This window comes from Syngnathus typhle, linkage group LG2, assembly GCF_033458585.1.
Source record: "Syngnathus typhle isolate RoL2023-S1 ecotype Sweden linkage group LG2, RoL_Styp_1.0, whole genome shotgun sequence".
Taxonomy (NCBI): Eukaryota; Metazoa; Chordata; class Actinopteri; order Syngnathiformes; family Syngnathidae; genus Syngnathus; species Syngnathus typhle.
Window position 1 is genome coordinate 19,074,997 of NC_083739.1, and position 20,014 is coordinate 19,095,010.

At 42.0% G+C, this 20,014-nt stretch overlaps 2 protein-coding genes across 5 annotated transcripts; one reads left to right on the forward strand and one right to left on the reverse strand.

Annotated features, from left to right (window-relative positions):
- Window positions 1–184: 184 nt before the first annotated feature.
- Window positions 185–1,720, forward strand: b3gnt7l (UDP-GlcNAc:betaGal beta-1,3-N-acetylglucosaminyltransferase 7, like). The gene has a single exon (XM_061273113.1). It carries the CDS (start codon window positions 185–187, stop codon window positions 1,418–1,420), a length of 1,236 nt encoding a protein of 411 aa, XP_061129097.1. The 3' UTR covers window positions 1,421–1,720.
- cep104 (centrosomal protein 104) lies at window positions 951–19,866 on the reverse strand. Of its 4 annotated transcripts, none has more exons than XM_061273109.1 (22): window positions 19,738–19,866; window positions 19,025–19,151; window positions 18,357–18,530; window positions 17,711–17,849; window positions 17,452–17,514; window positions 16,001–16,077; window positions 14,878–15,046; window positions 13,732–13,914; window positions 13,421–13,633; window positions 12,267–12,482; window positions 11,958–12,125; window positions 11,135–11,302; window positions 10,688–10,864; window positions 8,448–8,645; window positions 7,587–7,655; window positions 7,241–7,328; window positions 6,618–6,690; window positions 6,382–6,490; window positions 6,183–6,321; window positions 5,470–5,537; window positions 4,272–4,359; window positions 951–3,353 (listed from the first exon to the last, which is right to left on the reverse strand). In XM_061273109.1, the coding sequence occupies exons 2-22, from the start codon at window positions 19,135–19,137 to the stop codon at window positions 3,217–3,219; spliced, it is 2,829 nt and encodes a 942-aa protein (XP_061129093.1). In that variant the 5' UTR covers window positions 19,138–19,151; window positions 19,738–19,866; the 3' UTR covers window positions 951–3,216. The 4 variants fall into 4 exon arrangements, 3 of the variants coding, with proteins under 3 accessions (XP_061129093.1, XP_061129095.1, XP_061129094.1); XM_061273111.1 differs by lacking the exon at window positions 19,738–19,866 and adding an exon at window positions 19,602–19,735; XM_061273110.1 differs by lacking the exon at window positions 19,738–19,866 and adding an exon at window positions 19,496–19,638.
- Between the last annotated feature and the right edge of the window lie 148 nt (window positions 19,867–20,014).

A 20,014-nucleotide genomic window follows, 5' to 3' on the forward strand; every position in this document is an offset into this window, starting at 1 on the left:
CCATGACCAAAAAGAGCCCCGGGGCCACATCAATGTCAGCGCATCCTGTTATCAGTCTGCGCAGGGGCCCTGGGGGGTCACACGAGAGGGAGTGCTGGGGACAAGAGACACAAAGTTGAAGAGGAATCACGATGGTGGTCCGAGGAGAAGTGTTGGAGATCCGCGTTCCACTGCACTGAGCACCATGGAACAGCTTTTTCGGAGAAAGCGGCTAGGTTTGCTGAAGCCTCTTCTGAGTCTCTCCCTGTTCTTCGCCTCGCTCCTTTTGCTCCACAAGCTTAAATTCCCCGAAAAGGACACTACGGGCACGTATGTGAGGCACACCGACTGGTGCGGGGAGTGTTCTTGGTTAAAGAAGAAGGGCAGCAAGCCCACTTTTACGAGCCATAACCATGCGACAGTTCCGAGCGCACGCGAGGCGCGGAGGCGCTCCAACAGGAGCGCGCCTTTCTGGGACGCGCAGGTGCTAAACTGCAGCGAGGACGCAGCGGTAAGGACGAAGGACTGGTTCCGGAGGTTGGACCCGAGGTTTCACCAGTTCGTCCTGCACCGGCACTGCAGGTACTTCCCGATGCTCATCAACCACCCGGAGAAGTGCACGGCTACTGAGGGAGCGGTGCACCTCCTCATGGTGGTCAAGTCCGTCATTGAGGAGCATGATCGGCGCGAGGCGGTGCGCAAAACCTGGGGCAGGGAGCACACAGTGGAAGGGAAAAGCATAAAGACCCTCTTTCTTTTGGGGAGTCCCTCCGTTGGCAAAGACCGCAAGAACCTTCAGAAGCTGATCGAGTATGAGGACAAGATCTACGGGGACATCCTGCAGTGGGATTTCATGGACACTTTTTTCAACTTGACCCTGAAAGAAGTCAACTTTCTCAAATGGTTCCACATCTACTGCCCAGACGTGCAGTTTATATTCAAAGGAGATGATGATGTTTTTGTGAACACCGACAACCTACTGGACCTCATCAACTTCAAAGTGGAGGAGCACAGGGAGACTAACCTATTTGTGGGGGACACCATCTCCAAGGCCATTCCCATCCGGAACAGACAGAGCAAATATTACATCCCCAGGGAGCTCTTTGATAAGCCATACCCTCCTTATGTGGGAGGAGGGGGGTTCCTCATGTCCTCCCAGCTGGCCAGGAAGCTCTTTGTGGTCTCAGAGGACCTGGAACTGTACCCAATTGACGATGTCTTTCTGGGCATGTGTTTGCAGAGGCTACGCCTGAGCCCGGAGATGCACTCCGGCTTCAGGACCTTCGGCATTACAAGGCGCAGGATGAGCCCCATGAATAGCGAGCCGTGCTTTTACAAGAACCTCATTGTGGTACACAAACTGGGCGCCCAAGAACTCCTCAAGATGTGGAGCATGGTGCATCATGAAGTACTGGTTTGTGCAAAGAGGGCCTCTCTATGATGTGGCGGTGCAAGAATCCATAAAGGAAAGCAGAAGACTATTATGATACCGTTCCATTTTGGGAAACCACTACCATACAGGTCTACAGTGCAATTCTCTGTGCCATTTCAAATTTGAGTCTCATGGATCCAGAGTTGAATGTGTTATGGCGGTTTGTGCCTTACATTAATAACAGTGCAAGAGTTTCAGTGTGTATTGTCAACAAAATCAGGGTAAAAGAAACCAAAGTGTCTGAAATTCTGTATTTTTTTGGAGAGGGGGTAATATAGTGTAAATAAAAACAAAATAATTCTGTGTTAATCTCTGTTAAAAGTGGCTTTTGTTTGATTCATTAATAAAAAAAATGCTGCTCGGGAATAACGCCATAGTCAACAAACAAATAAAAACCTGTGTTATGCAAGTTTATTTATTTTTTAAAAAAATGCAGGTACTTTAGGCAGAAAAAAATAGTCATTGTCATGAAGATGTACACAGTATCCAACCTACATTACAATTATTACATACGCAGTCGGGTCAATAAATACGTATTAGGACATGGACAAATACATACTCATCGTTTTAGGTTTAAACTCCCCCAAAGTTTTTTGGCTTTCGATACGATTTTTTAAGGTGTGCCCAATCCAATAGTGATCTGATACCGCCCCCCGCCCCACTATACTACTATATACGTATATATTTTTTAATTTCAACCCTAAGGTGTGGAAGAAATTATATATAACAGTACACATTAAAATGATTATTTCCATGTTTTGCTATACTTACAACACATTGAACTATATAAAGTTCAATCTTTTGCTTAAGCCTTAGCAAAACTCAACTTCAACTGTACATTGAAATGATTTACGCCAGCCAAAAAGCGAGTCTGTGACTCGACGCCGCAAAAACACATAAAACAGGATCGGCCCGTTCCTGTGACTGAATCCGATTCTGTAAGGAGCAGATACCGATGCAGAATAATGGATCGGGACATTTCTAGTGTAAAGTTGCTCAAATGCACACCTCATCTGGCAATACAACAAATACAGCAACACCTCTTGGTGCCTAAGGAGCGACTTCTGTTTGTGTAGCCGCAGTCGAATGCCACAGGCACTGGGCATAGAGTATATCGACAGCTGTATCGTAGCATCTGGGTCTCTAGTTGTAGGAGGGTATTGTCAGGTCTGACAAAATAACCCCTGATGACGTCATTGGAAATTATCTCGGTTCTATTTGCCATCTGCCACACTTTAGCAGTCTAACTCGTTCAACTCGCTCCCAGAGCAAGTTTGTAATTAAAATAGTCTCATGCTTTTCTTCTGAAACCTTTTTAATGACAACATAATTGTCAAAATGTCCCCTTTTTGAACTTTGTCTTTTTTCTTGGGTTTATCTATGTGACGTGGGTGTGCTATACAAATACTGTGAAACGACTTACTGCGTGCCTCATCATTGGCTGAAATGAAGCATACCCTGGACCTATAATTAGTTTTTTTTTTTTTTGTAAATTTGATGTGTGATGTGAACAAGTGGAGCCAATTTGGACCTTGATCAAATTTGGACTAAAGATCTCTGACTTGAATTCAGTTGGCATGACAATGATTTCATTTTTACGACCAGTAGGTCACCTTCTAATTTCAGCCCGTATCTCACTGAGCAATAACTGTCTGCGAACATTTTTGCAACGTTGTATGAACCCTGACAAATAGCCGAAATTCGTTCTGATTGCAAGCAGGTCATCAAATCACATGGCATAAAACCTTTCCCAAGATTGAGAAACTAGGATTGATCCTCTACAGCAAGAAGGTGAGTTTTCTTCTTCACCGCTTCCCAGGTGTATGTCCTCTAGCCAGGGGTGCCAGAGACGGGATCCGACTGCCTCTTCCCAAAGGCCTGGCTCCACCTCGACTTCCCACCGACCAGGTGTTTGGGACCTTTGTGCTAGCAACAGCCTTACCTGCGCACAAACAGAGAGGCCCACCATTTGTCAAACCCTTGACAAAGATAAAAACCTTGGTCTCGTGTTGTATTTATGACCAAAACAAAGCAGCCATATACGTACAGCAATTAAAGAGCATAAACATGGCGATGTCGTTTTGAATCGACTGTGTTCCTGTGCTTTGAAGAAAATTTCGGTGAAAGTATGAAAAAGACATTCAGAAATCTACAAACTGTTCTTAAACTGCGAGAAAAGGGCAAGATCCTTCAAGAAAAAAAAACTCATTGCAGGGATTCTTAAGCAGTAGTGAAAGCACTTTCCAGGGGTATAATGCTAGACTCGTATACCAATGGCTTAACACTTTGGAAAATGCTGCTCTATTCCAAGTAAATCTCCTGGAACTTAAAAAAAAAAAGGAAAAGATATTTGCCACAGTTGTTTATAGCCAAAGTAAAATGAAGACCACAGAGATTAACTCATGGTGGCTTTCGGTACCTGCCTCTACCTTCCCTAAGGTACACCCTGAGAAGTAAACACATTCCATGTTTGGCTGTTGTCTGTTGACACTCTTGACGAGCCCACATTATGCCATTAATTCCAAACGGATGTATTTCTGGAGTAATTGTGGCTTGAGATGCCGCACAGACAAGACCATTATCCATTCCTTTGAAGACTCAACATGAAGAGCCACAAGAGCTCTTTGATAGGAATTGGGTTTTTTGTACCGACAACTGTTATCAGTAAACATTCCGGTGTTACTGTGGTTCTAAAGACTGTCATAAAAAGAAATGAACAATCACAATGTAAAGATTTCATAAATATAATCGAATCATGTCACTAAGTAAGAAAGCCAATTTGGAAAAGTTGCACTTTGTAATGTGTGCTGTGCTGTGCTGTGCTGGTGGATGTATGGACAAGCGGGTATGAATGCTTCACCTTGTGCTGGTTGGGTTCTCTGGGACACCGCGGCCCTGCGTGAGTTTTGTTTGCAGCCCTCACTGGCCGTTAGGTGAGCCTTCCAGGCCTGCAACATATACAAAAGCTGCTCAGTAAGTCCAGTTGTGCCCTGGAGGACCTTCAATCCGAGGATGCCACGGGCAACTGTAGGTACCAGCCAACGGCAGAATGGCCGCCCTCCTTCCTTCTACAACACTGCGGCCTTTCATGGCATCTGTTCAGCCAAGAGTGCGACTTTCTCGTAATGTTTTTTTCTCTCCCTCAGCAATTTTGAAGGGTGTGTTTGCATCAAGAAACTGCATGTCATGTCTAAGTTTTTAGTGAGATCACCGCAGAGTACATTTACACTATTTGTGTTAGGTCTCCTTGAGCAGATTCTGCTTGAATACGAGCAATGATAATGAAATGAGAAAAAAAAAAGATTAAATGTGTTATTGTCGATAATATAATTATTATGCTGGTTGTTCTGACACTCTCAGCAGATGCAGAGTATACGCAAGACAAGTCCGGGGAGCAGTGCAAGGGAAAGGCCAACTCAGTCAGACTCAGAGAGACCTTTTGATTATTTTGCTCGCCCTCATTCCAAAGATTTATTATTTGATTGATTATTTTTTTCCAGTACCACCCACAACAAAATCCCAAAATGATTGTGTGCATGTGTGTGCGCATGAATGTGTTTTGCTTGCGCCCGTGCATTTAAGTTCGGGTGTGAACATGCACGTGTGGACAAAGCCAGGGTGGCCTGGTTGCAAAACTGACTCCTGGCCTGAAAAAATCCCCCAGTCCAGCCCTGCAGGTTATTCAGGGTTTTCCCTCCTTGGTTCTCCTTGTGCAATTAAACTTGAGAGAAGGAATGAGGCAGCACAGCAAGGAACAAAGAAGTCTCCTCGTTTGAAGTCTTTAAATGGGTCAACAATAGCAGTGTTTTACCTCCGTTCTTCTGTGATTTTTTACTTTTTTAGTGTTGGTTTGACGGTTGAGGGGAAATGCTAATGGTGTGAATGGTCTGTCAAACAAGCTATTTGTCTTAGTACGTGAGACTTTTGATAAGAATATTTACTTTTTTGATATTTGCAAAGGTGATCTAACTAAATTTTCTCAATCTAAATCAGAAAAATGAAAAGAATGAATGGCATCTTAGTTGTTTTAGCTGGCACACTTATGTTCAGAATCTTACCTCTTCTCCCGGTGAAAAGTTGCTGTGACACAAAGGGCAGTGGCTGGAGCGTTTACCTGAGACAGGGGCTGAAACAGAAATGTGACACCTTTAAGCTACTGTACAGGTAGAGAGAACACTGGAAAGGAAAGGAAAAATGTGATAGGAAAGAACGGAATTTTAAATTTAGACATTTTAATTCATCAAGAAGGAATTCATCAAGAAAATCCAATAGTGTCGAGAATAATGGGATTTATGGAATAACAAAGCCAAACTTTAAAGAAACGCAAAGAAGACTCCACACTTGTCAATTATTAATACTGGCATATGGTTAGAGCACCAGCCAGATACAACTTTTAAATAGCTGAAGCTCAAAACGACATCCACTTGGCCTTCAGATGCTTTCTGGCTTCTTTTATGCATAATTCCAGATTTACAGTTTATTGCATCTGGTTTATATTCCAATTCAAGACAATTTTCCAAACTTCCATGGGATAAAGCAGAGCAAGAGGCTTAAATAACCAACAAAGTACCAATGAACAAAGTCAGCGGATAAAGGCTCCAGCTCACCGACAACCTTAATGAGGATGCGCAGTATAGAAAATTTTTGGATTAATGAAATAAAAAAAAAATATATTAATCACTTTTGGCTTGAACACTTTGATGATATAAAAATACAAATTGTCATCGCTCCCACTTAACCAGTCATCCAAAACATTAGATGGGAAACTCACGTTTGCAAGTGGTACCCTGGATGTGTCGAGTCAGATCTTCTGTGGCCACTGCCTCCGAGCAGCGCAGACACTGGCTGAACTTGGACCTACTATCACATTCGCTTAGTAGGTGCTCTGTGAAGCTGGAGATCTCTACTACCTGCAAACACCACAAGCTGCAATAAAAGAGAAACAATTTTTTGCTTTGGTGGAAGCTTACCTGCTTGCATTCATCGCAGCGCCGCAACATGGGACAGTGTTTCCAGTAGTGAAGGTCTAAACCATCTTCCGTGAAAGAATCATCAGTTTTGCCGCAGAATATACATAAGCTGGAAAAAACAGTGAACTGAAGTTTTAGAATACAATGACCATGAATCTGTAATATCTACTGCATTGTATTGTGAATGAAGATACTAGTCAGCTAAACAGACTAATGCCTAAACGCAAGTCACTTACTTATCCAGGTATATGACAGATTGCTGGACCTCCTCGGTGGGTGTTGTCTTGTTCTGAGACAATTTTAGAACTGCTGTTAAACAAGAAGATGAGACCTGTCACTTCCAACTGGACAGCACTATATCAAGCTTTTTCAACATTGAAATTATGAAAAGTTTGTACATTTAGCATTCATTCAATCAATATTTGTTACCACTGTTGGTTTTAAGTAAGAATTATTTAATGAATAAGTTAATTGTCATTTATTGTTTTATGTTTGAGATATTAACTGCAGCACTTTGCTTCAGCTGTTTTTTTTTGTTTGTTTTTTAAACGTGCTCTATAAATAAACAAAGCCAAGTTGAGTAAAATAGGAAATACTTGACATTCGCCTTCATGGCTGATGCAGCCCGCAAGTTCAGTGTCTGGACAGACAAATTATAGCAGTTGCGACTTAACAACTCCTTAAATTGTGAAAGCAATCCACAATGAACAGGTCATGTTTAGGGCGATCAATATTTGTCTTTGCAGGTTTCAAAAGATTAACAGTACATTCAATCCACTCTCAAAACCAAGCCTGATGGTGGAAAAAATAAACAATTGAAAGGCATTAAAGTGAATTGGATCGGTCTCCACATACGTACTTTGTTTACCAGTCTTTTGAGACACCCTCTTAACTTTAGGAACTTCTTTCTTGGCCATTTGTCCTTTGGTACTTTTCCCGTCTCCCTCCTTTAAGAAAAGACACACATGTGAATAAATGGTCCCAATCTAAAAGAAAAGGACAGACATCCAAATTGATTTTGACACAGTCATTTGTTCATTGACAATGGGAGGTGTCCTTTCCCTCTTTTGTTAGAATACAATGTACCAGTTTTATTTGTAAAAGAGACTTTTTGAAAGCCCACCGAGTCAAATGGAGTTATAAATGTTAATTAGAAGCCTTTACAAGGTGTGATGTAACTGTGCTCCGATGACAACTCCACCTACTGTCATGTCTTTCAAGGCAGCCAGCTGCTCTTGCAAAGAGTGGATCTCCTCTTTCTCATTCTGCCCATCCTGCAAACCACCACCCATTATAGAGCCGGACAAATTTGTCACAACGTCAATACACCATTCATTTGAATATTGAGTAGTGGAGCCTGATGTGTGCTACTAACTCGAAGCTTTGTAACCTTTGGAGCAGCAAGGTTGTACTGCATTGATGTTGATGATGACTGAGGCGCAACAGTGTGCCAATTTGGTAATGGCAGGGCTAGCATTCTGATGATGCTGGTGCAAATTAAGCTTACTCACGGGGTGACTCACAAGCATTACAGTCAAATGTCCCAGCATGTCAGTCATCCAAGAAAGCCAAACCCGTATATGAGCTACATAGTGCAAAGCAAGTATTGGAACTTAAATAAATGCAGAGCTAGAAGACAGTCTATCTTAAATAGTTAAATGCTTACAAATTATTTGATCAAAATAAGCATTGATGCAGCTTTAAGCTAAAATGTTGATGGCTCCTTTTGTCCTTTGTAGCATAAAATTTAAAAAGATATCTATGGTGTCATGTGAAAAAACATCCATCTGATATGTGAAGCAGCTCCATTGCCTACCTACAAGCTGCTCTTCATCGATTGCATTCCAATGAAACCAACAGTTTATCTTTCTTGTCCCAAGCAAAATTTGAACATGTTAAAAATTCCCTCGCGACAAGAAAAGTACAGGCGAGCATCTGCCAAACAAACCTCAACTGTTTGAACGAACCCTGACATGAAGGCAAAAATTCATGTGACTGGTATGGGCAAATGTCACTCATTGGTATCACTATCAGCAACATAAAATCCTGATCGTAAAACGTCTTGCCTGAGTTTCCACCAGCTTTCCGTCGATTTTGGCAAAGCCATCAAATAAGGTTCTGTAAAGGAAGTTCTTCCGCGCAGCATTAGGAGATGGAAAGTAGCTGAGAACAGCCGAACTGTGCTGCTTGTACATGGACAAGATGATGCGCACTGCCACTTCTCGAACAGCAGACGCACCATGCTCCAAGGCTGCCATACAAAACTGAAAAAGATACAGCAGAAGTGTGTTTATTGATATACAGCTTCAATACACCGATGTTCTGTGTGACCTGGCTCAAAATCTGTTTTAGTTCATCCCAAAAGCATTGGTTGTGTTTGCAAAAAACTCTAATACAAGTTATACTGACATTGCAACACACACAAAAAAACCAGTAACATGGTGCCACAAATGAGAGCGGTACATAAATACGCCCAAGCAATTACGGCTTCCGTGCCTTGCTCCTCGGCAAGTACACAGATATGCCTCCCACCTGCACTTTCCTGCAACCAGTTCCGATTCCCATACCTTGTTACATAGTGGGCCCCTAAGCTGAGTCCTTACAGAATTTCACAAGGCAGATCACCCAGGTAACGGTAGTAGGAAAAGGAAAAAATGTTCCAACCATCCCTGTCCTAACACTCTTGGGGTATCAAATTCACATACTAGCTACATGGACATGTGGTATGTGGACATATACAGGACATATTTGTTATATTACTATTGTGCTTTGCAAAAGACTAGTTTTTTTCCCTAATATTACCGTGGTTTTCCATGCATAATGCGTAAAATTTAACTAATTCATTGTCCTAAAATCTGGGGTGCTCATTATGCATGGGTACAACAATTTTTGAAGAAACTCTCCCTCAAAATAAAACTTGAAATCACACCTTTCTTCTTGTTTGTTGTCAATCGCGCATCGCATTCAGCCATCCTGCCCAACACAGTCAGTAAAATTCATAATTGACGACACATCGTTTGATGCGATGGTGCAATCCTTGATGGTGTGTTATTGTTTGTTTTTTAATCTCCATCGCAAACCGGATATCATACGGAAGCCGTCATTACAGATGGGCAGAACGGATGCGCAAGACGCGTCAGCTATATAAAGAGCGAGAGTTCAGCGTGTCGTATGCGTTTTATGAAAGTAATTTAGGAAAGGGAGTGGGGAATAATAATTGAGTTATATCAAACCGACAGTTTTTAAATGTGTTAAATTGCATGTTCATTCTAAACAGATCACACATGCTTGTGGTAGCTATGTTGTATGTGATCCAATATGACTGGGGTGTTTTACTAAGTTTAGGGGTTAGGGTGCACACCCAATTGCACGTTCACTATAGATTGTGCTTGATGTTAGCAATGGGTGTGAAACTGTTGACCACCATATTTAAATGAGGGTCTTGTCCATTGGATGGCTCGGATGGTTTTCACTACAGAACATTTGAGAGTGGAAGACATATTACTGCGTAACGGAAAAACAATCTAGCACTCTGGTTATTTTGCGGATGCTATCGACCGCAAAAAAGGCATATTTTGTTTGATTCAACTAATTACAGCTGTGGGATCAAATAGATAATAATAAATAGATTGTGAAAAAGTTTTAATCGTAGCACAGACCATCCATGCAGGACATTCGCTGAAATGTTTAAAGTGACATGAGCAAAGGAAACCCCCCTCCATCCCGTCACATCTCAATCATGACTGGAAGTGTTTCCTAAGCAAATCTTGGAGGCGCTCAACACAAAGGCAACCAGCAAGCATGTGCAAACATGCAAACAAAGGCCACCTGTGTGGAAAAGGTTAAAGGCAAACCTAACAATTTGCCCTCAATGATAAAAGATTCGGGAGGAGGGCTAAAAGGGGTGAGGGGTCATAAAGTAAAAGAAAAGGACAAGTATTGCCTTTTCCACCGTGGTCAGTAAGTGGACATTTTGAACATGGATGTTAGGTTAGTTCTGAAAGCTAAGGAAATGAAATGTTATTTTGTGTCTAGAGACTGCGTATTGCCTACACGAGGTGTGTAAAAGCTTTTGTAAAGGTTACAAAAATGAACACACTTTGACACCAAAAATTCAATTCATGGATACCTGAAATAATATCAACCAAAACTTGGCCTTTGCGATATATGACATTCTACTTTTGAAGTATCTTGTGAAGTGGGGAAAAAGAGGTTGCTTTCCCAAAATAGTCTCAAAATGAGTCAACAAATTCGGTGACCCAATGCAAGAGCCAGGACATTTAATGAATCAATTGAAGTCCTTTACCATCATTACATTCGCCACGGTGAATCCAGAATTCTCTGTGCCCAGCTCCACCAGGAGATTTTCGAGCAGCTCGGCTCGACTCTGGGCTAGACGAGAGGGAAAGTTGGATTTGAAAGGCTTCACCAGCTCAACGTGTGCAAAGTGCAAGACCCGAACATCCTTCAGGGCAGCAATTTCCTAAACAGCAAACAACAAAGATGATGCACTGTAAGCCAATGTCAAGTCGCATCCGTGTGCCGTTGTACATTCTAATTTATCCTTCAACACAAACATCTGGCTGGAGCGGAAGTCATGTGCAAAGAAGATGGAACACCTCATCTGTGACATTTTATCAAGTGACTGGAATGTGGAAACATGCGAACTGCACCATGCGTTTCCACCATGTCGAGACTTAATGAATTAAATGAGCCGCCTAGACTGGCTATGAGTGTCATTGTGATACAATACCTGGATAGTAGCTGTGGCAGCGTTGCGGAGGTAGTTAGTCAAGTCTCCAGTCCTGGCCAGTAGGGTGGGCCAAGTGTTCTCCAAACAGTGGGTCACCTCAACTCTGCCCAGACCTGGGATGAGCTGGCTCAACATGAAGAGTAGCAACTTCAAGGAGGCTTGGAAAACCTAAGTTGAGGCAGATTTCATGTGTGTTTACTAATATATCCAAAATCGAATTGTGCACTTTGCTGTTGGTATATTCATTTGCATTTGCTTTTATCGTGCTTTGTTTACTCTGTTGTCTGAAGGCAGGTTGGCATTGAATTGCCTTACCTGGCTACTTAAAGGTTAAGTTAAAAAAGAAGATGAGTTTCAGGAACCTGAACGCATTTCCAAACCCCGGGTGCAGTTACTGGTATATGATCTAATGACTAATCAGAAGATAATGACTTGAATATATAACCACATACGCCAACACCTTGATGGGGAACGTATGTACGTGTAAATACATTTAGATACATGGTGGTTCAAATAATAAACTAATAACCTTGAGAATTGTTGTTGCTCTACACAAGAGAGAAATGTTACTGTGCTATTTTTGTGATGTTATGTTTTTTTTTTTACTGAGGAATCAAGCTCTGGGTGAGGAGGTTGGGATGCCATGCATAGGGAAAACACTGTTCCGTGTGTAAGAGTTCAAAACCAGGAGCATAAAGTGTGTTTGTAACGGGGTTCCAGTGAACATATAATATAGTAACTGCGAATACATTGGTAGAATTGATTTAAAAAAACTAATAAACAAACAAAACACCGCCTAGTGTTTAGAAAGAAAAGGAGTTACAGATGAAACTTTCTCCGAGAGGGCCCTCTTGACCAAGAAGACTGCGGCTCTTATCATGCTTCTCAGCTCCTCTTTGGGAGTCGTGGAGGGCACTTCCAAGAGTTTCTTGTGCACTGCCAGGAGTGCATCTTCCCTATTTGACCAGGATTTAGAATACGCCCTTGCAACCTGGAAAAGAGTAGTCAAGAGAAAAAAAACTAATCGTAATGTTTACTTTGGAATTCATCTGTTTTTATGACACACTAGATATAGAGTTCCTATACAATCCCATACAATCACTTAGCGGTTTTCACCTTTTCTGCCACTTACCAGACTCTCACCGTACACCTCTATTGCATGGCCAGCCTCTCTCTGAGCCTTTTCCGAGAGGGGCTCCGGTTCTTCGCCCACCACAGGGCTAAGCAGACTACGTTGGGTGTCAAGTGGAACAGAGTGAACCATTGCAGGGCTCTGTATAGCCTCCACTGGCTGGTCCTTTCTTTGTGGGGCTGGCAGATGCCTCTCATCAAAAGGCACACCGATGAACTAATGAAAGAAATTTGTTGAAATGGAAAACCCATTGTACTTAGAATGAAACTAGAAAAAAAAGATCCAGTTTACTTATTTGAATTTAAAGAAAATAATAAAGTATTCAATGCGCAGGGTTGAATGGGCAGGAGTCATGGTAGTTTTACTAGTTGAATAAATATTAAGTTTAAAATAAATGTGATTGTTATGTTTTTCAAGATCGTGCAGCCCTCGGCACCCTTCAGTAAATCCTCTTTCGCTTTGCCCCCTGGGCCGATCAGTGGTCGGCTGCTTCGTACCAGCTCAAAAGTTCGGTCTTAAACCCACATGGGCAGCTGGCGGCGTCAGTCATCTGTTGCAGACTTTTAATTAAATAGAGAAACTTAAACCTGTAGTTGAGGCTGACCTCAGGAGGTGGTGAGTAAAATGTAAAAAGAATCCAACCACCAACAATCCTCCCGTGTACCTGGCCTGAGGTGGACTAGACACGCTGACTATGAATAAGACAAAATTACTTATGCAGCCAGACACCTTGAGAAGAAACACATTTTTTTTCCTTCAATTGACTTCACTAAAACCTTTCACTGTTTGGGTACACAGCACATACCCTCTGCCATGTGTTCCACCCACATGACTCAAAATGTAGCCACTTTCAGTACTCTACAGGGATAGTAAACAAGCCACAAATTCAGCACTGTCATACTAAGAGACCTAGCCTGCAGCACCGGCAACTCAAAGTTAGTGAGCTACTTTAGCCTCTCACTCATTTGTGTGATGCTGATTTTGGCTTGTCTCTAGTCCCACATGGCTCATCACATGGTATATTGCTCGTCTTTGTCAGAGAGCAAGGCCCATGTTGCACTTATTATAGCAGCATGTACTACAAAGAAAGAGAGCTAAATCGGAATCACTATTTTCTGTGGGAGTTTTCTTCAGCTAAGATAAGTGGCACTTACATTTATTATTTGAATCTCAGACGAGGAGCAAGGTGAGTTGCTCCATTTTGGTACGAGTGTGTCAGAGTCTGACAGACGGCTCTGTGGAGTATTTGAAAGGGCTTTCTCTTTCCTTTTTGTGTCAATGGACTTGGTGGGGAGCGAAGGGATGGCTGAAGAACAAAGAGGTGATGGAATCTCCTTGGCTGGACATGATTCCGATGCACTTGTGATCTAAAGATGAAGCAAATGAGCGGAAGTGACTTCAAATGAATGGAGCCTCCCACACCCTACCTTCTTAAAAAATACGGCATAGAGAGCAACTCACGAACCATTGCCTGTGTTTGGTGACTAACAATTGCCATATGATCAAACAGGTTGTGGACTTCCAGCTGCTGGTAGACACTCCGCCGGTAAGCATCCATTTCATCCTTCTTTTTCTTGGCGAGGTCATATTCCTCCTTTTCAATTGCACACTGCCTCTCCACATCAAACCTTGCCAAATGCTCTCCAGCCTGTCCAGAATGGGTAGAGGTCTTGTCAGGATGCCATTCAGACAGAACAACTGCTCTTTCTAACAAGTCATTCTTTGGTGTCCAAACCAAATGAAGTCAGCCAATTACTTAGAGGAAGAATTACTGCTGCCAAAGAAACACTACAGTATGGGAATTATGATTAGGTATATAGATTTAGATATGTGCTAGTCAAGTACTGTTGAGAATTTGGCACAGTAGACGTAAGAAAATTGGGAAAACAAAGGCACAGTAAGTTTTCATGCTCATGAAGCTTATAGCAGTTTTGTCATCATGTTTGCAAGTGTGAAGTTTCTATCAGTCACCGAGTCAGCACCACGTTCTAATTAATGAAAGGGTTATATAAATAAATTTGGCTTGACTTGTCCTAATGGTGAATCTATATTTTCAAACTGAACTCAACGAGGCCAAATTCATTTGTGAGGAAATGTCATTGTCCCTAATTAACATCTTTTCTCTGGCAAGAAAATTGTACAATGCTTTTCTGTTGAGGAGTTCCGCAATTAAGAACTTCTTTTAGTGGATAAAATAAAGCTTGCAATTAACTCCATGCATACAGTGTATTCATTGGCTTTCCATGGCAACAGCTTTGACTGCTGTGCAGCTGACAAGTGTGGCTGCGCTCTGGTTACAAAAAGCTGTGAGGTTGAGTAAGAAGGCAGAAGAATCGACATGACCTGACTGCAGCTGTTGAGGTTATTAAGAATTCATGGTGTGCATGGCAACACTGTATACAAACGGGTCAGTAACGGGAATCTGAGCAATGTTTAAGTACTGTTCAATAAATGTTGAACAGGTTTAATTTAGGGTGGCGTACACAAAGAGAACATTCAGAGGTGCAATAATCAGAGGCAAAATATTGTTGGCGAACTTTCTTCATTTAAGGATTTTGTTTCAAAAGAAAACTAACTATTTTTCAATATACTGGAACAATATTGATGGTACCTTTTGAAGATCAGCAATGGCCTGCTTCAGATACTTGGCTTGCTCAAATCTCTCCTGGTGAACCATATCCTGCTTTTTTTGATCCAGCTGGCGGATGATGCAGGCAACTTCAGGGTCCTGGTACATATCAAAGGCCAGGTCATCCAAGGGAGATGTGGAGTCATATTTTCTAAGATTGAGAGAAAGACACAAATTGGGCTTTATTTTGGTGTCTGGCGAATGTCCAAAGCAAAGCACTGTCTAATTGTGCGCCATTGCGGGTGTGAACACAGCTGAATCTGTCTGCCTGCACCATGATCGAATTTAACAAAAATCACGTTACATCACCTGCACCGCTATTTGGACCTGCTTCCAGCTGCTCTCAAGTTTAGTCTACTTTAGGCCAACAAGTTTCAAGGGGCAGTGGGGTCTGCCAAATTCCCAAAACCGGTCAACTAGGCTTAAATGCGGGTTTTGGATTTAGATGCGGTTTCAAGATTTTCGGTTTATTTCCAGGCTTCTCCAATTCCGATTCAATGATAAAAAATGTAAATATCATACAAAGATAACCCAAGTAAACATTTGTTTGTTGCTTTGTTTGTTTGTTTGTTCTTGGGGTTGCTCTGGGCACATTTGTATTATTACTTTTGTATTATCCGTCTCCTCAACTTGTCATTGGCATGTTCTAGCTACGCCCAGGGAGGTTGGCTAGATTCTCATGGCTTTTAAATTTATCACAGAAATATGCTCGTCTCTAATTTTCGGGTCAAATGTCTCCTTCGCTTCTTCGTCCCATGTTTAGTGTGGAACACACCATGTCACCAAATAGCACAGTGACTACTTGAAACTAGTTAGACCGGCTCATTGATTGCAAGTTTGAAGACACCAGGAATGCTAAAAAGAGCACACACCAAGGTTGAAAATATTCATATGGTTAAATTATTTTGAATATTTTACAGGGGCACAAGGCTCAAAATAACATTTTTTGATGAGCAATTTTGCAAATCTGCTAATTTGTCCATCAAACAATATGAAATTGTTGTGTTCTATCTACGAGTCCTTGAATGCCTTATTGGTTGTCTCTTGCTTGTGCAGTATTATTAACACAAGACAAAGACACCCGGGTTCAATGGCCGAGTCTCACCCTGCAAGGGTCGCATCCAAGGCGGCTTCCAGCTGGGTGCCGTTGAGGTAGTGTTCGATCAGCTGCTCTCCTCTTGGCTGGGGGTAAACAGATGGACACATCACACGCACGCACACACACACACACACACGCACACACACACACACACAACACACACAACACACACAGGATGTTCCCTTGTTATCTGGCAGTAAACTTGTACAGATACATGGCTACGCTTACGTGTACAAAATTTCTTCAATCCGAGCAGAGTTCAGATTAAAATTAGGATTATAAAATACTACAAAATGAGGAAAATACACTTCACCATTGACGTCCATATAAATTACTACAACTCTATGGCATAAATATTAGAAGTCTTGTTATAAATGTCATCCAGAACCTCTAATAGTATTTAGGTCAAAAGAAAAGGTCTTGCTGGCCTGGACCACCCAAAAGGCTACTGATAAAATTAAGTGGAAGCAATAGTAAGAACAATGATATGACCTGACACAAAACTAAGTAATACAATGATAAACATTGATGAAGGCCGCAAGTCAAGAAGCCATTGCATTACATTACATTACATTACATTACATTACATTACATTACAAGATGTACATACTGCTTCTTGCTGCTAGGAATACAAACACCACTGTGCATGTTCAGCATGGGTTGTGTCAAGACAACTTCAGACCAGGGAAGAGATGTATATGCAAGCAACTGAACCCCTACAGGTGGGTTCAGTGCTGAGGTGGAGGTCCTTAGTTAGATTAGCAAGAAAAACAATGCACTGCTTGTTCGCTGGAATCTGTGCACGAGTGTGTCAGTGTCTTTACATAAGGGAGAGAGTGAGAGTGTGTCTGTGTGTGTGAGCGGGGGTGCATGTTTAAAAGTGCTCTCCCCTCAAAAGCTATCTGTCTGCAGGCTTATCTGATTACAATGACTAACTAAAAGACTCCCTCTTGTGTGATTGAGTCCGAACTTCCCCTTGTATTTCCTTTCTACATTCTTCTCACATCAATCATTCAAACATACCGTATATATATATGGCCACCACAACTAGCATTTCTTAATGATTTAAGCCTTGGAGCCAAAAACATGTTCCATTCAGTTTCTATGCAGCTTACTTATATGGAAAGGGTCAGAGGTTGCATTGCGTCCCAGAGACGGAAAGGGTTAGTACACCATGGCCTGGGGCACAAGCAATCAATCGTTCACACTCATGACTATGGACAATTCAATTAACAATGGATGCAAATTAATAAAATAATAATAATATCATATTTTTCCTTCAGTTTAAGGCAAGGTAAATCTAAGACTTTTTAATTCCATTTGAAATTAAAGTTAAGACAAATTTCTCAATGTCCACCATTGTACAGGAAGCTGGGGAAATGTACCAAGATAAACTACAGCACAACAGCGCCACCCACTGCTGCATAAATAGAAGTTCAATAACAGCTGATACTTACAATAGTGTAAGAAGCGCCCCCATCCAGGGGATCACCCAGCACATTGATGGCCACCAGCGCAACCTGAAATCCCAAATAAATTGTCTGTGAGATGTAATATACAAATTTTGACATAAGGTAAGATGATTTATTCTTCCAACCACAGAGCTATCAGCTTCAGAACGGGTCATAGAAAGGGTGTTAAAGTAGCCACAGCGTGCTTCACTTTTACTCTGCACACTGACGAAGATAGACTGTGACATCACTGAGCTTCATTTACCTGATCGTAGCGATTGTGACGATTCGCGTGATTTCTGTGGAATGTGATCCTCAGGTACGTTCCAACAGCATCTACATGGACCGACTTCAGCTCCCGAGCTCTGAAGCCAGTCTTCTCATTGTCCGACAGAGACACGTAGCTGTGGAGAGAGGGCGTCATGCAGAATTGTATCTGTTTTGTGAATTAATCTTTTGAAACATGCTTACAGATCATTTTGAAATGAACATTTCTTTACATGTATCTCATGAACGTCTTGTTGTCACATTACAAAATCAATGGATTCTACAACTCTATTTCACCAGGAATGCCTTCTTCAGCTCAGTGGCCTGAGTGTCCGCCCTGAGACTGGAAGGTTGTGGGTCATACGAAAGACTATGAAAATGGGACCCATTGCCTCCCTGCTTGGCACTCAGCATTAAGGGTTGGAATTGGGGGGTTAGATCACCAAACGATTCCCGAGCGCGGCACCGCTGCTGCTCACTGCTCCCCTCTCCCCCAGGGGATGGATTAAAATCACACGGGGATGGGTTAAATGCAGAGGACAAATTTCACCACACCCAGATGTGTGTGTGACGATCATTGGGACTTTGGACAAGTGTAAAATATCTGAAAAAACAGGATTTAAAATTATCCTCAGTAGTCTCACCCTAACTTGTGAAGTTGGCCGATGAACATGGATGTGCAAGGATCAAGAGGACTGTCTCCAATGTGGAACTCCACCTTAGCTGGGATTAGGTAATGGTGGGCCAGCAACTGCAGCTTCCTCACCCGACTTCTTTCCACCAGCTGCAGGGTGATGTGCTGAGGGTAGCTACACAACCTGTGGAACATTTTGCATCATTTTGGCCAGCGAGTCAAACCCGATCCAATCGTACCGCCATTCCAGGAGCCATACAGCAGTCACAAGATTCCGTGACTATTTCAAATAGGTCAATTTTAAGGTTTCACAGCACAGAAAATTAATTTAGCAAGGGAAGTGGTTCAGTAACAGAATTCAACAATGACACAAGCCAAGTCTACAGTAGAAGTGTACTACTTTAAACTACTTTAGAAATAACAGGGCTTGAGGTTTCCCCTGCACAATAACAATAATCAGGACTTAATCAAAGAATCAGGAACTAAGAGAGGCTGACATCATTTTATGAAGTGACAGGACATTGCTTGGGTGTCTGTATAGGACAAAATAAAATGCAGATATAATGCAGATCAGTAGTATTGTTGCATTTGACCTTGATTTTTAGAATTCCCGAAATGTAACCAGTGATGACAACAGTCATTGGGTGATGTACAATCAGTGGGGTGTTGCTATACTACCTGCTAGATCTCCAACCACTGACAGTGGGTGCATGGACAATGAGGTGCTGGGCACTGAAGTTGTCCTCATGACTGGAAGAACTAAGTACAATAAATGCTATCTTTCTGGTCATCCCTCCGCCGTATGCTGCAAAAATAAAAACAAGCCAGGTAACACATTCCCGTGATGTATTGTGTGGAGATTTAGTCTTAATGAGTTACTGTTTTAGGTCAAGAAAAAAAAAAAAAAAAAGAGACCTATCTTTCTGTACCGATTTTAACAGGGCAGTATTTAATACAGAATTATTGTATACAATTCCTTATTGCTATTACTATAAAATGGTTGTATTTGACTAAACAATATTAATAACGAGATATCTTTCCAAAGTATAGGTATGTATGTGTGTAGCTATTGAATGGTGACAAAAAAGAACCCAGAACATAGTACCTAATACTACTACTGTATATTACGCGGGTAATGATGATACTGACCGTGCTTTAATGAAATAGAAACACTTGAGTGGTAGTTTCTCGACGCGACTTTTCATGATGGGCGAGCGCTCATGGGGATTTGACCAACATGGCAGAGCTTACTTACACTAGCTGTGTTGTGACGTTGTTTTGGCCAGCTCTCACCGATCAGACAACAATATGTATTCCAGTCTGTGTGCTTTACGTTTTAAATAGTTGCAAGACAGACAAGGCACCATTTGGTGCGTTCAAATAAGTCTTACCGTAAACGTCACCGTAATGTTGACAGCTCGCACTAGCGTCTCATCCCCATCACCACAAGCGACAACTTGCACGAGCATGCGCGATGTCGCGGCTGGCATCGCAATGCACTGTGGTCAGTGTAGTTTCACACTTACCGGGCCTACGGTAACCCTCTGCCGTCTTCCGCCTATAAACCGGATACCACGTTTGTCATTTCAAACTAAATGTATTAAAAGTGTATTGTTGAGGGTCACGAGTCACAACGTATAGTTTTAACCACTATTGTTGAAACAAGAT

What these genes read in the sequence shown, in the direction of transcription:
- b3gnt7l (XM_061273113.1), top strand. Translation starts at nt 185, where the DNA reads ATGGAACAGCTTTTTCGGAGAAAGCGGCTAGGTTTGCTGAAGCCTCTT.
- cep104 (XM_061273109.1), bottom strand. Translation starts at nt 19,137, where the DNA reads ATGACCAGAAAGATAGCATTTATTGTACTTAGTTCTTCCAGTCATGAG. An exon ending in TCTCGGAGAAAGTTTCATCT is followed by an intron (nt 11,303 to 11,957) that starts GTAACTCCTTTT and finishes GCCTCAACTTAG; the next exon opens with GTTTTCCAAGCCTCCTTGAA. An exon ending in TCAAAAGACTGGTAAACAAA is followed by an intron (nt 6,691 to 7,240) that starts GTACGTATGTGG and finishes CTTGTTTAACAG; the next exon opens with CAGTTCTAAAATTGTCTCAG.